This window comes from Phocoena sinus, chromosome 11 (assembly GCF_008692025.1).
Source record: "Phocoena sinus isolate mPhoSin1 chromosome 11, mPhoSin1.pri, whole genome shotgun sequence".
NCBI classification, from domain to species: Eukaryota; Metazoa; Chordata; class Mammalia; order Artiodactyla; family Phocoenidae; genus Phocoena; species Phocoena sinus.
Window position 1 is genome coordinate 15,288,025 of NC_045773.1, and position 19,331 is coordinate 15,307,355.

At 40.1% G+C, this 19,331-nt stretch overlaps 1 protein-coding gene across 3 annotated transcripts in view; it reads right to left on the minus strand.

The window, feature by feature from the left end:
• The window catches only part of CHL1 (cell adhesion molecule L1 like), an 80,087-nt gene that overhangs the window by 22,508 nt on the left and 38,248 nt on the right, over positions 1-19,331 (minus strand). For all 3 annotated transcript variants that reach the window (XM_032648988.1, XM_032648989.1, XM_032648987.1), the window contains 5 exons: positions 14,776-14,916; positions 14,346-14,457; positions 12,791-12,957; positions 8,248-8,413; positions 1,981-2,105 (listed from right to left, as the gene is read on the minus strand). In XM_032648988.1, coding sequence (XP_032504879.1) covers positions 1,981-2,105; positions 8,248-8,413; positions 12,791-12,957; positions 14,346-14,457; positions 14,776-14,916 — 711 coding nt within the window. The remainder of the gene's footprint in view (positions 1-1,980; positions 2,106-8,247; positions 8,414-12,790; positions 12,958-14,345; positions 14,458-14,775; positions 14,917-19,331) is intronic.

Below are 19,331 nucleotides of genomic sequence, written 5' to 3' on the forward strand. Positions count from 1 at the left end.
ATTATACGTGGATTTGTCATTTGTTACTGTCACTTATGGGGCTATGCCTCTTAAAATCGGAGGCTGACCTGAAAATTAGAATGTAAATGCCAAGAAGTGGTTAAGAAAATGCAGCATATCTCATAGATTATTTTTTATTATTTTCTTTTCATTCTGAAAACATTTGGTAATTACCTCATAAGTAAATAGTACATGTAATCCTAGCCACTATTTATTTAAAATGATCAAAATTGAACAGTTCTAGAAGACGGCAGCCTCATTACAAGACAGATGTATTAAGTTTCACAAGAAAATTTAGATGGCATGTACCAAGTGGTAGGGGCCCCAGTCTCCTTGCCATTGGTCAAAATACTCGGGGGCAAAGGCCATGGATCCTGACATTTACACTTAAAATTGTCACGCCTGGGATAAACTCCAGTTTACCTTAGGTTCAACTGTTTTGTCTGGAGAATTACCACTGGAATGATTACTAAGGATTGAACCTTTCTGCCCCTGAGGTAGCTGAAACGTATCACCTAAAGGTTTCATTCTTTTGAACCAAGTCCATACCACCTACCACCTGGGAACTACTTTTTTTTTTTTTTTTTTTGAAAACCCAACATCGTGGCCATTTGCTTCGCTTGAAAGATGGTGGTCATTTATCTCACTTAAAATATAGTGGCCATTTGCTTCACTAGGAGAGAACCTGCCTGTTTACTCATTTTTCACCAGCCTACCTCAAAAGAGACTGCATTCTTTCCTCTCAGTCTGTACCCATGGTAGGCAACCTACCTGTGAATCCCAGCAACCAAAGCGCTAAAGATAGAAATACCTGTTAATAATCAGGATTAATCTAGACATATGGTAAAGGTGTTTAGGCCAAATCAAACCTCTTCTAAGAGCTATCAGCCAACTCAAGGAAAACTAAATGGTGCCCAGTGAAACAGAACTATGAGAGAAAACTGTAAAAATGTCTTTATCAGTCAGGGTCCCAGCACAGCAGAGAGGCAACAGTTCACACAAGTTAGGGTACTTCAAAGAGATTCTAATCAAGACTCTTTCAAAAGATGTGAGCGGGATATCCAGGGTGGGGGGGTGAGGGGTGGGCAGGGCAGTTACTGGAATCCCATCAGAGAGCTGTGTGGACAAAGCCTCTGAGAGAATCAGTGACTTTGGCAGAGGTACACACACAGCCAGCCTGCAGGGAGGGATTATCCAGAAAAAACATACTCTCCCCCCCCACTGCCTCTGCTGCCAGGGCTCCCCGTTGGCTGAACCGAATGAAAGCTTGAGGGTAGGTGGTTTGTTGGTGTCCACACAGGTCACGTTTCTGGATTCAGAAAGCTGGTGGACGGTGAATCTGGAAGGGAAACTAGGAGAGCTACCCAACAGACGGTCTAAGAGCTATCAACATGGGTAACTGCAGGGGTAACTGCATTGATTACACCAGTGAGTTGTGTACATTGTTTTCTAATTAGCATTATTATTTAAAAAAACCAGAGGCCTTTCTTTGCAGAAGAACCCTTGAAGTCCCTCCCTCCCCCCCTTCCTGGGACCCTGGGAGCTGAGCTCGGTCGAGGCCACTGGTTTAGGGCAGGGCCAGTGTTTAATCACCACTGGGCCCCTACCCTGACCCCTCCATGCTAGCCCGTCTCCATTCCTTAGCCACATTTCTCTGTGCACTAGCAAAGTGTAGCTCAAGGGTCCTGGGAACTCAAGCATGCTTCAGTTTTCTTTCTGCTGATAGCATCACCTACCTCCCACCGCTTCTGGCAACATTACCCAAGTAGAAAAAAGAAGTTAAGCGTCAATTAACTTCTTTAGAACCAGAAGAGGCGAAAGCATTCAAAAGCAGGGTCACTCTTTAACTGAAAATTTCAAACTCACAATAAATGTGCACGGGCTTAAATAATCATTGGTTTAATTGCCTAAAAACAGTGGAATTTAATCAGCAATGGAAGAGAAAGGAACAAAGATTTCTTTATTCGTTAGTGCACTTACCAAGGACAGCTACTTGAGTCACAGCAGCAGTGCTATCTAGAGCCGTGTGAGCTGAACACGAGTATACACCTTGGTCTTCTACCGTGACATTAGATATAGTCAAATTAGCTCCATCAATAATTATCCTACCAGGGAAAAAGTGAGTCTATGGTGAGGATGAAACAAACAGAAACAATAGAAATGTAATCCTTTCAAAACTAAATATTCCCCATAGAAAGCAATTTAAGGAAGAATTAAAAAAAAAAAAAAAAAACTTGTCCCATAATGCAAATTTTATTAGAGAATGCCATACTTGAAAACTGGAAAGTGTTATTCAAGCACACACAAATGTCTACAAGCCATGAAAGGGATCAGGTTGGTTGGCTGGTTGGTTTTTAAATTACCAAATCCAACCATCTGTGATTCATGGGTCAGTGATGGAAACATCTTGCCTGGTGTGTCTGAAGAGTGTACCATATACCTCACAATAGCTAAGATAAATTTGAGTCATTCTTAAGGTATGTTTAGGGAACCACCTACATAGGATCAACTTGGGTGCTTCTTACAAAGGCAGATGCCTGAATCGCACCCCAGTTCTACAGAACCACAACATCTGAGGTGAAGTCTGGCAATCTCTATTTTTGACAACTTTCTCTTTTCTCCATCCTTCCACCTCCCACACTGGATGCACTTTAAGATGGGATAAAAAGTGAACTCTGTGACTTATCTGAACAGTAGATGGCAGACTAGTGCTTCTTTTTGCAAATCATTTGGCTTTTTATTATTTGTTCTCTTTTTGCCGATTTGTAATTGAGTTTACTATATGAATTTTTTAAAAATGAATTACACCTTTACCCTATGCCTATGTATTGTTAGCATAACTATTCAAGTATTTTTTTTAAAAAATAAAGTTCCATTAACTCTGAGATATATTCACAGCAGGGAGCTATTTAATTGAAATCAACAATGTCTTCCTTGTGGGGAGGGAGGGAAAATCTTAAGTAATTTAGTTTCTTAACATAAAACTCATATAGGCTGCTGAAAAGTTCGAGTTATAGAAAACCAATTAAAACTGTAGTAAAGTCAAACACGGTTCTGCCCTTTGATTATAGACAAAGTCGGCCCCTCACCCCTCCACCAATCACTGAATGATTTGCTAATCAATACTACTTGCTAATCAATACTACTCACTATGATTCTAATGATAAAGCTTTGACATAGTTTCTCAGTTCAGGTTAGTTAAGTGTCCATTTGGTACAAATATCAGAATATTACATACACTGACAATTTTGCAAAGTTTACCTTCTTAGATGAAGAAATACAATTTAATAACCTCTTCAAGAGGGCTGTTTGTGCCCTGCACATCCACGAGGGCCCAGGGGAGCTGAAATCTAGCCTACAATCTTCTTGCCAAGATTTGTACCCTGGTGTGGGGCTGCTTCACGCCAGAAAGAAAGGGCAACTTTAGGGCAACTTTTCTGTAACACACTGTCCTTTAAAACTCACAAATGTACCTCATTTTAATCAAGGTAGAATGACCCCCCTGGTCCTTGAAATCTGGTAGGCATGATGTACCCCGGGAGGTTATTAAAAATTTCTTTTGTTGGGCTCAGTCCAGTTTCCAAATCAGAACTTTTGGGAATAGGACAAGGGCCACTGCATTTGCACATGATACCTAGGTAATTCTGGCTCACATCAAAATCTGACAACTATTTGTGTTAGCAAGGATACACTCTGCTGTGCTGAAGTAACAAACAGCTCCAAATTCTCAGTGCCTAAGACCACAACTCTTTATTTCTGTCTTACACTATGTTTCCATCATAGGTCAACTGTATTCTGCTTGAAGAAATCCTTGTTAAGAACATTACACATTTAAAAAATGGTTTCTACTCTACATAGAACCTGTTCTCTGGCTTCATCTTCATCTCTGTTCCTCTCAGTGTTTTCCCCTGTTTTTACCTGCTTAACTACCTCCCTTTGTCATCATTCTACAACCTCTCACCCCCTTCATCTGAAATACCCAGATCCCTAGTCCCCGAACCATGTTAACCACCTCCAGTGTTTTCTTGCTCCATTCCATCTTGTAACAAATTTCGCTCCAGGCAATATTAAAAATGTTGCTTTCTTTGGAGACCTGTGTTTGAGGCTCGGTTTCACCAACTATGACTTGTATAATCTTGCACAAAACTTGGAGCCTAATTCACCTTATTTAAGAAATGGGGATAACAATACTTTCTTTTCAGGAGAAGTAAATGAGGGAAAACACATAAAGTGATTTGTGTATACAGCCTGGCTTACTATGTGCTCAAAGAGTGTTACTAATAATATTAATCAAATTGATTTAATTCATTGTGGGCTTGTAACTAATCACATTTCTTAATGCCCCCAACTCCCATTCCTCCTGCCTTTCTGCTTGAACAAATTACCTTAGTTCCTCTTTTCTTAGGAAGAGACCCTTCTCTATCCTTATAATCTCTGCCTAATCTAATGCCTTATAACCTCTGCATCCTTATCCCCCACCCCTGAGTCCTACCCCATTCATCTGCTGCCATTTCCGAGGGGAAAAAGAAGCCCTTCCTTGATGCCAAGATAAAGCCCTCACACTTGTGCTTTTGACACTTTTCCCTCTCACCTCCTATTCATGGACACGTGGACACATCCCATATCCCTCTGCCATCCCTCCTCCTTCAGGACTGGGTCGTTCACTCTGTCTATGGTCATGAACAGTCCCCATTACACTTGTTGAGGACAGTCTAAATTTTAAACGTGGTTTGATAGCATATCCACACTCCATTTCATTTTTCATAACAATATTGTATTGTCTAGAGCCACCTGCAGGTTAGAAATCCACAGAAAATTCCTTGAGGTCATTTCAGCCTTCCTAATAGGTTTACTGTGAGCACAATAGAGGGAAAGCATGTATGGGAGGCACTAACATAACATGAGGCACCCAGCAGGTATAATGGTCCAGGGTAGCAGTTTCCAACACTCATCATACCCCTGTACATAACAGGGGACAAAAGGGGAGAGAAGGAGGTATTTTACTTCTCATTTTCCTCTATGTGCCTTTGGGTCAGAAATTTAAGCACTTTCTAGGTAAAAGCTTCTGGTTCCCAGCCTAGTAATGAGGAGAAGGTGTCCCGGCAGAAGGTGAGAAATGGGAGCTTACTAATGGTTCTACAGAAGTTTAGTACATACGTGTGATCTCAACTCCCTGCTACAATTCCCTGCCTGCTCCTGGCTCCAGTCAAGACAAGCCTGCAACAGTCATTCCCAGCCCAGCCCACCCCAAATATCACTTCAGTGTTAAGGAAAAACTAGAAGAATGTCTGCATTACTTAGGTGACTCAGAGAGCCAGAGGCTCAATGGAGTTCAGCCCCAGCATCCTGCAGAAGCTATAAAACTGAGTCACACAAAGAGGCTGGTTGGAGAGTCTGGATTCAGGGCCTAAATATGCACGTCACATTACCAACGAGACATGAGTCTGATTCCCTTCTTGGCTATAACCCAGAGGTTATACGGAAGACCCCAAATAACTACACGGTTGACAAAACAGGGAAAATTTGGGGCGGGGGGATCTGAGCAGTTGACAAATCAACTCACACCTAACCAAAGGCTGAAGATCTCTGTTGCAACGTGTAGTCTATTAAGTATCAACAATTACTCTCCTTTTGTGTCGCTGACAACTGGTTGCAGTACATATGCTGCCTTTCCACAAACATGAAATACAGAGGAGGGATGAGATGGAATAAATTAAGTACCCAGGGTGAAACCAATCAATGCCTTTATATAGAAGCGGCACACACACCCACAAATACCAAAACAGACCAAGCAGGTAACAGAAATGAGACAAGACTACCAGAGAAATGAGGAGAATGAATCAGCACAGCTAAACTGGACTGAGTACTGAGTATATTCTAAGTGCTTGGTGTTAACTCATAATAACCCTATGATGAAGTGACCTTAAACAATTTTTTTGAACTAAACTATGTTATAGAATATAAAACTAAGGCACAGAAAAGTTAGGCAGCTAGTCTAAGGTCACAGACCCAATAAGTGACAAAGTTGGGATTCAATCCCAAGCCCCTGGGTTCCAGAGGCCATGCTCGTAATGACACTGCCACCATCTCGCCTAAGGAATGCAAGTCCTGTCTAAAGAGCTTCAGATTTAGTTTTTCAGAATGATGAATAACAAGACGGCAGGTGAGATTTGGAACAAGGATGGTCCAGTTTTAACCCCTAACTCAGCAACAATGCAAAAGGAAGGGGAATGTCCTCTGCTTCCAAAAGACAGCACACACATTCATTAAATATTGACTGTTTTCTCCTCCTTTGATACTTCCTTTTCTCTTCCTTTGATGTTTAAATATAGTACTAGTCAGCGTCTAGTCACCCTTACTCTACATTCTCCCTTCTACACTTTTACATATTCTTTACAAAGAAGCCGGAAGGCTCAAAAATATACTTGCCAATACTTACCAATGGAAAGGATCTGAGATATGATTTAGCTTCTACCCGTGAGATAAATTCCTATGAGATTGGGAGGTAGAAGAGAAATGGGCACCATCTCCTCTGGGGCCTTGTGAGCTGACAGCGACTCTGGCAAATATAAGAGCTGGCAGTGCTGGACTCACCAGGAGAACCAGTGGGGTGAGGGGGGGCAGCGAAGACAGCAGCAATTTCCAGACATGTGAATTGCAGCCACAATGCCACATCACCGAGAACCCAAAAGCTTAGTAAGCAGCACCCACAGACCTATCTCCTCCACTCTTTCCAATGGTTTTGTGAACACCCAAGCCCATGCAATAAATATTCCTCAAATAACAGGAACTGTTTCTGTTGCCTACACTCACAGGATGGTACACGTTACATGAAAAATCGGTAGCAAAAATGAGGAGAGAAACGTGTGGAAGTAAAGTGAAACAAGTACACTGTTTGACCTTTTAAACACTGCCTTAAAGACTGAAATGTCATAAGCAGTTTTTGTATTTTAATTCAGTCTGTATACTTTTACAACTACTTTTCTTTCAAATGCAAGGTTTAATCCCAAGCAAATATTATGAGATACTATAATAGTTTACCATAAATAGGTGTTGTGTTTTGTTAAATTCTTTTTCTGCATCTATTGAGATTATCATATAGTATTTATCCTTCAATCTGTTAATATGGTGTATCACATTGATTGCTTTGTGTATACTGAAGAATCCTTGCATTCCTGGGATAAACCCCACCTGATCACGGTGTATGATCCTTTTAATGTGTTGTTGGATTCTGTTTGCTAGTATTTTGTTGAGGAGTTTTGCATCTATGTTCATCAGTGATACTGGCCTGTAATTTTCTTTAAAGACATACCAATTTCCAACAAACACATGAAAGGATGCTCAACATCACTAATCATTAGAGAAATGCAAATTAAAAACACAATGAGGTATCACCTCACATCGGTCAGAATGGCCATCATCAAAGAATCTACAAACAATAAATGCTGGAGAGGGTGTGGAGAAAAGGGAACCCTCTTGCACTGCTGGTGGGAATGTAAATAAATGGATACAGCCACTATGGAGAACAGTATGGAGGTTCCTTAAAAAACTAAAAGTAGAACTACCATATGACCCAGCAATCCCACTACTGGGCATATACCCTGAGAAAACCGTAATTCAAAGAGACATGTACCACAATGTTCACTGTGGCACTATATACAATAGCCAGGACATGGAAGCAGCCTACGTGTCCATCGACAGATGAATGGATAAAGAAGATGTTGCACATATATACAATGGAATATTACTCAGCCATAAAAAGCAATGAAATTGAGTTATTTGAAGTGAGGTGGATGGACCTAGAGTCTGTCACACAGAGTGAAGTAAGTCAGAAAGAGAAAAACAAATACCGTATGCTAAGGCATATATATGGAGTCTAAAAAAATGGTACTGATGAACTTAGTGGTAGGGCAGGAGTAAAGATAAAGTCATAAAGAATGGACTTGAGGACACAGGGGGAGAAGCGGAAGCTGGGACGAAGTGAGAGAGTAGCAATGACATATATATAGTACCAAATGTAAAATAGATATCTAGTGGGAAGCTGCTGCATAGCACAGGGAGATCAACTCAAGGTTTTGTAATGACCTAGAGGGGTGGGATTGGGGGGTGAGAGGTAGGCTCAAGAGGGAGGGGATATGGGGATAAATGTATACATTTAGCTGATTCACTTTGTTGTACAGCAGAAACTAACACAACACTGTAAAGCAATTATACTCCAATCAAGATTAAAAAAAATAGTTTACATACCTGCCATCCTCTGTGCCATTAATTTCAAAGGCTTCTCCATCTTTACTCCAGGATAATTTTAAACTGTATTTCAAATGTGAGTCACATTTGCTCTCACAATGTAATTCAAGTGTGTGTGATCTGGGGACACGAGGATTCTTAGGAGAAACTCTAAGTTTTGTAGCATCTGTTTTTACAAAATAAAGATACTAGTTAGAGCTATAGAACACAGCTTACTTTGTCTCAAGTGCCTGCAATTTAATCAACCAAATTGGTCAATACTGATAGTCAAATCCTCATGCAATGTTTGTCACACTGTTATTTCCTAACATCATACGTCATTACTATTTTCATTCCTTCCAAGCCAGGGCACCTGGGTAGAAGTATTATATTAATAGCAATTTCCCAAGAGTGTAAGCAAGCAAATGCCTCTGGATATTGAAAATAATATAAATTGTCTGGTGCTTCTGGACATGTGATCAAAATACCATAAAGGGGAAATCAATTAATTTTCTATTACCTTGTTTACTATTGACTCAAATCTGAGGTTAAATGGTGAAGCCCATGCATAGATGAACTAACAACATGAAGGTGTGGAACGCGAACATAAGCACCATGAACGTGGAGGCTTTGCTTGTTTTGTTTCATTCAAGTAACTCCAGAGCCCAGAAGGGAGCCTGTGTACAGTAGGTACTCAATACGTATTTGTTGAATGAGTTACAGTGAGTCATATTTGGAAAGTAAATTAGTAATATCAATAATATGAATAAAATACCTAGGAATAAAAATAAAATACCTAGGAATAAACATACCTAAGGAGACAAAAGACTTGTATGCAGAAAACTATAAGACACAGATGAAAGAAATTAAAGACGATACAAACAGATGGAGAGATATACCATGTTCTTGGATTGGAAGAATCAACATTGTGAAAATGACCACACTGCCCAAAGCAAAATACAGATTTAATGCAATCCCTATCAAACTACCAATGGCATTTTTCACAGAACTAGGACAAAAAATTTTACAATTTGTATGGAAACACGAAAGACCCCGAATAGCCAAAGCAACCTTGAGAAAGAAAAACGGAGCTGGAGGAATCAAGTTCTCCAACTTCAAACTATACTACAAAGCTACAGTAATCAAGACCATATGGTACTGGCAAAAAAACAGAAATATAGATCAATGGAACAGGATAGAAAGCCCAGAGATAAACCTACGCACACATGGTCACCTTATCTTTGACAAAGGAGGCAAGAATATGCAATGGAGAAAAGACAGCCTCTTCAATAAGTGGTGCTGGGAAAACTGGACAGCTACATGTAAAAGAATGAAACTAGAACACTTCCCAACACCGAACACAAAATAAACTCAAAATGTATTAAAGACCTAAATGTAAGGCCAGACACTATCAAACTCTTAGAGGAAAACATAGGCAGAACACTCCATGACATAAATCACAGCAAAATCCGTTATGACCCACCTCCGAGAGAAATGGAAATAAAAACAAAAATAAACAAATGGGACCTAATGAAGTTTAAAAGCTTTTGCACAGCAAAGAAAACCATCAACAAGACGAAAAGAGAACCCTCAGAATGGGAGAAAATATTTGCCAATGAAGCAACTGACAAAGGATTAATCTCCAAAATATACAAGCAGCTCAATATCAAAAAAATAAACAACCCAATCCAAAAATGGGCAGAAGACCTACACAGACGTTTCTCCAAAGAAGATATACAGATTGTCAACAAACACATGAAAGGATGCTCAACATCACTAATCATTAGGGAAATGCAAATCAAAACTACGAAGAGGTATCACCTCACACCACTCAGAATGGCCATCATCAAAATATCTACAAACAATAAATGCTGGAGAGGGTGTGGAGAAAAGGGAACCCTCTTGCACTGTTGGTGGGAATCTAAATTGATACAGCCACTATGTAGGACAGTATGGAGGTTACTCAAAAAGCTAAAAATAGAACTACCATACGACCCAGCAATCTCACTACTAGGCATATACACCACAGAAACCATAGTTCAAGAAGATTCATGTACCACGATCTTCATTGCAGCTCTATTTACAATAGTCAAGACATGGAAGCAACCTATGTGTCCATCTACAGATGAATGGATAAAGAAGACGTGGCACATATATACAATGGAATATTACTCAGCCATAAAAAGAAACGAAATTGAGTTATTTGTAGTGAGGTGGACGGACCTAGGGACGGTCATACAGAGTGAAGTAAGTCAGAAAGAGAAAGACAAATACTGTATGCTAACACATATATACAGAATTGAAAGAAAAAAAACGGATCTCATGAACGTAGGGGCAGGACAGGAATAAAGATGCAGACATAGAGAATGGACTTGAGGACCCGTGGAGGGGGAAGGGTAATCTGGGACAAAGTGAGAGAGTAGCACTGCCATATATACACTACCAAATGTAAAATAGCTAGCTAGTGGGAAGCAGGTGCAAAGCACAGGGAGTTCAGCTCGGTGCTTTGCGACCACCTAGAGGGATGGGAGGGAGATGCAAGAGGGAAGGGATATGGGGATATATGTATACATATAGCTGATTCACTTTGTTATACAGCAGAAACTAACACAACATTGTAAAGCAATTATACTCCAATAAAGATGTTAGAAAACAAAACAAAACAATATAAAGCTCAAACATTGGTACCGTGGCTGTCTTGGAAAATGTCTGTTTCTTTATAATTGTTTCAAAACATACAATCCTTACTCTTAAGGACCATATTAAAGTCAGATATACTTTACCCCAATGTGGCACTTGGTAATCCTCTCAGAAGCTAAATCTCATGAGCTGACCTCCAACTCCACAATCATGTTCTAATATTTGCTATCTATATGTTACTCAAGAAACTGATTAAAAATTGAAGTGTTAGTAAAATTGAGTTTTTGATATTCCAAGCATGAAATCTGAAGAGGTTATCAAATTGAATTAATTTCAAGTGAATTACTAAACATCCTAATTCTAAATTTAAAGGAATCCATTGAATAATAATTGATACCATTTAATAAGCACTTATTTCATTTAACTAGACTCTGTGAAGAAGTTTACATTCATTGTGACATTTTACAACACTTCTACGAATATTAATATCTCTACCTTACCGAGAAGATAACTTAAGGCTAAAATGAAATTAAGTAAGGATACTAATATTTTCTAACTAGTAAGGGACTGAGCTGTGATTTGAACTCAAGGCTGGAAGACACCAAAGCTCATGCTGCATAGCCTCTTATTCAATTCCATTCTTGACATTCCTTTTTCATATGTGAAAAGTATGCCCTTAATTCTCATGGATACGATTCCTATATAACCCTTACATATACAATGGACATGAGAGCAGACCAAAAGTTTATGAACGTGGCCTTCTCTCTGGCCACTAGCAGTTCTGAGGTCCACTTTGGGCCAAGCACCGTGTTGGGCAACAGAAATGTGAAGGTTCCTTTGGATTCCAGACTTCACTCTCATTATCTTTCCCCTGGCGGAGTTGCTTATCTTTGATCTAGGTTGGTTTTACAAAGTAGAAAAAGAATCATCTCCATTGATGTTATAAGAGCACTTTAAAAATTGCACATACCACTTGAAAATGCAGAGAGACATCCACTACAAGTAGACATCAATGAATACTAGTGTGCCTTAAAAATATAGTCCATGGGGCTGGCATGTTGGGTAACTTAGGGTATAGAAAAAAATACGATGGAAGAATAAAAGAAGGAAAGAAGGGTGTGCGTGTGTGTGCAGAGAGAGAGACAAATGTTAAGGTAGCAGCGAAAACCGATGATTAAACAAATATGTACCTGTTATCTAGGCAGAGGTAGTAGCAGGCCATGAGAGTGACCTGTCACAGGAAATAAAAACCCTCCCTCCATTTACTATAGAATCTTTCTATTCTTTGTGTTTCCCTGAAAAGGGTTGTCTGAGCGATTTTAAAATCAAAATACTGCTGATGCCTGTGCATCTGGGTTCCAAGTAAGCCTGAATCTAGGTGCTGAGATGCCCCTCTTTGGGACACTGACGTATCTTGGCACATACTTAACTATTGGGAGCAATTACAAATGAAACAGGCTGCTTGAACAAGAGAAAAAATACAGAGCTGTTTATGACTCAAAAAGAGGACAAAACTCCGCTCATTTTGTCATGCCGGAGTCTTTACGAAACTGATCCTTTATGAGTTTATTTGGGAAATTTTTAGTTCAAAGAGTTGAATACTGGTGACATTACATTGAGTTGGTTATTGAAATAAAATAGAGTTACAGGAATACACCAAAATAGAGGACTTTTAAATACTGCTGGTCATCCATCACCAAGAACACCTAGTTCTCTCTTACAATTGTATAAAGCCATGGACACATCATCGACATATCCGATAATTCTTGTGAGGGTTGTTTAGATGAAACCCAATCTAGGAGTTTTGAAACAGTCTAAAGAAATTTAACAGATGCCCAAACTTAAATCATATTGTTTCACTTGGGAAAATGAAAAACTGAAGCCATGTGACAATTCATGCAAAGTAAAAACAAAATAAAATTACTTCTAATATCCAAATTGGCTGTGACTGCTGTTTTTCCTTTAGCATTTTCTACCCAACAAGAGTAGGAGCCAGCATCTTCTTCTGTGGTCTCGCTAATCTGTAACGTGCCATTCTCATGGAAATGATACCGTCTGCCTTCAAGGGGTTTTGCTTCTTCCACCTTCTGCCTATAGAAAGTATAAATCAATGTGGGTTTGATAGAATCCTATACTCTTTGGCAAACTGGCTGCTGATGTCATTCAGTCTTATCCCTTCTTCAGGAGCTTAGCAGACCTTATGAAATGTTCCATTAGAGTTCACAATTTTTCCACAATAGGCGATAGGTATACATCTTACCTGCCCAAATAGACTGTGACTGGAGGAAACCTGTGTCTGAGCTCTATGCTTCTGCTGTATTTATAACAGCACTCAGTACCACTTTACATCTGTCCTCCGAGTTTAATCAATAGTTTCTGCCTTATTGATGGTGAACCCTCTAGTTAGTCATTGCTTCAGGGTACTAAATGGGAAAGCTGGTAATTGAACGAGATAATGAACATTCTGAACCTCCTGCTGTCCTAGAGGAACGTTGGTCGCTCAGAAATATTATAGGCCAGAAAGTCTTTCCTGTCCTGTGGACACGGGTAACATTGACCCTCATCACCCAGAGTCATTTTCTCCTACATTCATCCATTTTCCAAGCATTTGCTGCCACAGCTTGATTCTCCCTATGCGTTTCACAGTAAGAGGCTACCGGAGAGAAAAGATGCAAAGGACAAAGTCTGGCTGCTGTTCACACGAGATTTTACAGGGCGGGCACTAGGGTAAGGCAAGTGAGGCGCTTGCCTCAGAGACAAAATTTAAGGGTTGCCAAAAAAAATCTCAGTATAATCAAGATAAATATTTTAATGAGGTATTTCTAAAAATCAAAAATAATACAAAAGAATCCACAATGAACAAAATATCCAAATTTTAAATAAAGACAGAATCTGACCCTAAACTTGGATGACCTTGCCTTGCTCTCCTCATTCTAATCTCAGCCCTGCAGAGCCCTGGGGAAAATTACTTAAGACTAGTTTAACCAAGTTTTTCCAGTGAAGGAACAAATATGGTAGATTCATACAATGGTGTGTTTGAAGTTACTATACCAACTAATATTTCGAAGTTAAATTCAAAACACATGTTGACAAAGTTTTAAACATAGGCACTTGGAATGAAATGCAGACTTAACAATTATTTAGATAATACCCAAAACAACAACAGTAATGTATGACCTTAGATATATCTGTAATGGAGACCTAAACTACCTATAAAATTGTCTTAGCAATCACTTCAATTTTTTGCTTTCCTTTGTGAGCAAAGACGGCTCTCCATATTTCCCCACGTGAGCGAATACCACAAATCTAGTCAACAGTGCCAGGAAAGGTAGGTGAGTAAGTTTGCTACCTTAGTTGTCAGAGGCACTCGCTACATGTAATAACTGACTTGACACAGTGCAGCCTGTCAAGTGATGGATGAAGAAACAAGGCACAATCTACAACTGACATTCTCTTAAGAAAACTGTGTAACAGCTTACCAGGACACAATTGCCTCGGGTGAAGCAAAGAACTCACAGTGTAAGAAAGCACTGTACCCCACCACTGTGGCATAATTTTCTTCATCAGCAGTTTGTATCAATGGACGGACATCTATTGGAAAACAATATAAATGCAGTTTTAAATGTTCATATAATACAAGCAAATTTTTTTCTATACCCCAGCCATATTAATAAGGGAAAACAGTTGAATATCACAGTTCGTATTCTTGAATTGGAAAGTATCCCAATGCAATATATTTTTGGAAGTATAACTTGTAGCACGAGGTCTCATGCTCAAATGTAAAGTGAAAGGTACTTTGATTTCTCCCCACGTTTTATGTGCCAAGAATTCAATCTACTTGTGAGTAGGACCGTGAACATTTTCCTGTAGAAAAGAGCAGACAAATAGCCTGCTCCCAAGTATGCTTACCTACAACGTCGACGTTGGCATTGGCAAGGATAGTGCCGTGGACATTCGAGGCTTCACACTGGTACACAGCAGTGTGATTTGGTTGCACATTGGTAAAACTGATTTCCCTGGGGGAGATGACATCACCAGAAAATGGATTTCCTACAAGAGATTAAAGACTGTCAGTGTGATAAAAAATAGAACCTCAAATATTTATACACTATTCATTAAACGTGTCACACAGTATTTATATTTTAAGACCAGTTTAGGGTGAATACGAGTTCACTGAAGCCAATTCTTTAGAATTTCTTAACATCAACCATGATTTTTCTTTCCAGACCCTTCTGCAATTTCAATCGTCCTTCAAATGAGTATTTTTTTTACCAAAATATGTGTGGATCTCTAGCTGTCTGCCTCTCCATACCCACATCCACAACAAAGATTCCACATTTTCTGTTTAGCACTCAAGTCCCACTATGAACTGAATCTCACTTACTCTTGTAATTGAAGTCCTGATACTGCCCAGCGTAAACCACATGATCAACACAGCTGGATCCCCACAATCCACAAATATTGACTGCTATCTTCCCCCTTGACATGTTGTTCCTCTGTTTCACTTCTCTGCCCTTCTGCAATTTTCCCGTCTACACCATTCATTTCAATTGCCCTGTTTTGCTATTTAACCACTTCAGATAAATAGCTCATATACTTAATTTTCCCAGGAGGACTAAACTCTTCTTGAGAGCACAGACCAGGTTTTCTACCTTTTCGGCAATAAATCTTACCCCACTGCTTATCCATGTGTAATTCTGGAAGTATCTTTTGGAAGTGAGAAAATCTATTTATGGTACTTTATATTATTTTAAGATTTATTTATTCATTTATTTATCTTGGCTGAGTTGGGTCGACGTTGCTGCACTCGGGCTTTCTCTACTTGTGGCGAGCGGGGGCTACTCTTCGTTGCGCTGCACAGGCTCCTCATTGCGGTGGTTTCTCCTGTTGCGGAGCAGGGGCTCTAGGCGCATGGGCTTCAGTAGTTGTGGCATGAGGGCTCAGTAGTTGTGGTTCGCGGGCTCTAGAGCACAGGCTCAGTAGTTGTGGCACACAGGCTTAGTTGCTCCATTGCCTGTGGGATCTTTCTGGACCAGGGCTCGAACTCCTGTCCCCTGCTTTGGCAGGTGGATTCTTAACCACTGCACCACTAGGGAAGTCCCTATGGTGCTTTAATTAAGGGCCAGTGAACTCTGTTGGATACAGCACATGTGTTATCTCATTAACTCTGCTCAGAACCTGCAATATCAGCACCAGTATGGCCAGTGAGCAGGTCGGGGGGACCGTATTTCAGTCAATACCACATCCCACAGCATTAAAAAAAATAATAAATTTATTTATTTATTTGTTGTGGTGTGAGGGCTTCTCAGTGTGGTGGCTTCTCTTTGTTGTGGAGCATGGGCTCTAGGTGCACGGGCTTCAGTAGTTGTGGCACACGTGCTTAGTAGCTGTGGCGCATGGGCTTAGTTGCCCCACAGCATGTGCAGATCTTCCCAGACCAGGGCTCGAACCCATGTCCCCTGCATTGGCAGGCGGATTCTTATCCACTGTGCCACCAGGGAAGCCCCATTCCCACAGCATTTGGCCATGTGTCAAAGCACGTGCCCTGCTCTGAAACTACAAACAAAAAGTGGGAAGAGAAACATATTAGCTAGGAATGTTGAATAAGGGGCACAAATGTTACAATATTTCATTTATGGGCTTCCCTGGTGGTGCAGTCGTTAAGAAGCCACCTGCCAATGCAGGGGACAGGAGTTCGATCCCTGGCCCAGGAAGATCCCACATGCCGCGGACCAACTAAGCCCGTGCGCCACAACTACTGAGCCCACACACCACAGCTACTGAAGCCCACGCGCCTAGAGCCCATGCTATGCGACAAGAGAAGCCACCGCAATGAGAAGCCCACGCACCGCAATGAAGTGTGCAACAACGAAGACCCAATACAGCCAAAAAAAAAAAAAGAAAAAGTGACGATGCTAAGTTTTAGGTCATAGAAAACATTGAATATTACATAATAAAATAGAAGATGTTTTTAACATCTTTATTGGAGTATAATTGCTTTACGATGGTATGTTAGCTGCTGCTGTATAACAAAGTGAATCAGCTATATGTATACATATATCCCCATATCCCTCCCCTCTTGCATCTCCCTCCCTCCCACCCTCCCTATCCCACCCGTCGAGGTGGTCACAAAGCACCGAGCTGATGAAACTATGGCCTCCTGTTTGGGTGACAAGTAATTAAACATTGCTCCAAGATGCCTTCTGGGATAGGTATGGAAACTGCAGAGTATTGTGGCATACAGACTTCCAGGAGCTTCCGGAATTCTAGAAAAATTCTAAAATTCTTTATCAAACAAAAACCACTAGTCCTGACATAAGTTGTCTTTGATCAGCTCAAAGGGCAAACATGCAATATAGGGGGAGAAACTTCAGCTCTGGAATTAATCATTTCAGTTCCATTTATGGCTCTAAATTCACTTGGGTTGTGTCCTCAATCAAGTAAGTAATGTAATCTCTGAGCCGCATTTGCCACATCTACAACCTGAAGAATAAAAATATCTCCTTTGCAGGGCCCACTAGGAGGCTCAGAAATATTGGATGCAAAGTATTTGAAAAAGGTTAGGCTTGTAATCAATAATAGTAATCATTTTGATTTAATTTTCAAATATTCTTTATAAAGGATATGTAATTGTTAAAATATAAGCTTAAAGAGATTTCAAACCCTTTAGTGATCCACTGTCATCAAACATCCCAATTATAAATGGTTATGACCTGTTGGCAGGGAAGCAAGGAGAGCCGTGGAAAGAACACAGAACATGGGTTCCAAAAATGTGGCTTTGGTTCTAGGTCTGCCATTACTCAGCTGTGCTATCTTGCATTAGTTTGTCTTCAGCCTTGATGTGCTCACCCATCAACAAACGTGTTGGCTCTATTTTGTATATAAATCCATAACCTACCTGTTACTACTACCAGTCTAGCCCAAGGGCCCAGTATCTTTTAGGCAGCTCCTAATTGGAGTCATACAATTGCTTCTCCATTCAGAGGCCAGAAAAGTTCTTTGTTAATAAATTAGAGCCTGTCACTCTTCTGCTCTGAATCGTCCAAGAGCTGCCCACCTTACTCACAATAGTATCCCAAGCGCCCTTTTGCACCTTCCCCTTTACATATGATGTGGTCCCTGCACCTCCGGACTAATCTCTCCCAGCACTGCCCCCTCCTCACTCACTCGGCTTCAGCCATACTGCAGTCCCTGCTTTTCCTCGACACTCCAAACATACCTGGGGTCTTTTCACTCACTGAGCTCTCCACCCTGAAAGCTCTTTCATTGGTAGTTGCATAGCTGCATCACTCACCTCTTTCAGATCTCTACTGAAAGGTAAATAACCACAAGGATCTTACGAGTCTTATCCTAAAATCGGAGAGCAGCTCTAGGTCCTGGACTTCTCTCACACCCACCCCTTCCCCAGCTAGTTTTCACTTTACCACATTTATGTGTTTATTCTTCTATTGCTTATCTCTCCCCACTAGAATGTCCGATTCATGAGAGCAGAGACTGTCCGTTTTATTCACTGCTATCTCCCAAGCAACAAGGCCAGTGCCTGGCACAAAGAAGGCATTCAATAAATATTACTGAAGGAAATAATCAATCTGTTAAATATGAGTAACCGTACTCCCTTAAAAAGGCTCATGTGGGGACAAAGCAGTACGTGAAAGTTCTTCATAAACAGCCAAGTGCAATTCAAATATAAAATTTTATGATTTTATGTTCCAGAAAATCTGCATTTTTTGTTTTAGCATCCTTAACATTCTTTATCAACAAAAGTTGTTTTCATTTCTGATTTACCTGAAGTCTTATTTTTCATTTCTTAGTCTGTTCTCTAAAGAGATGAGGAAAAAGGTCTCAAATTGAGGAAACTAATGAGGGCTGAAGTGTCATCAACAGATGAATGAATAAAGAAAATGTGAGATAACTGCTGTATTTAAAACGGATAACCCACAAGGACCTACTGTAGAGCACAGGGAACTCTGCTCAACGTTACGTGGCAGCCTGGATGGGAGGGCACTCTGGGGGAGAATGGATCCATGTGTATGTATGGCTGAGGCCCTTTGCTGTGCACCTGAAACTATCAGAACATTGTTAATTGGTTATACTCCAATATACAATGAAAAGTTAAAAAAAAAATAAACACAAGACAGATTCACAAAAGCAAAAAAAAAGTAGAAAATGTGAGATACATATATATATATATATATATATATATATCTATCTCATACACACACATATGCACACAATGGAGTATTATTCAGCCATAAAAATGAAAAAATCCTGTCATTTGTAACAGCCTGGATCAACCTTGAGGGCATTATTGTAAGTGACATAAGTCAGAAAGAAAAAGACAAATACTGTATGATCTCACTTATATGTGAAATATAGAAAACAAAACAAAACAAGCTCATAGATACAGAGAACAGTTAGTGGTTGCCAGAGGATGGGCCAAATGGATGAAGCTGGTAAAAAGGTAT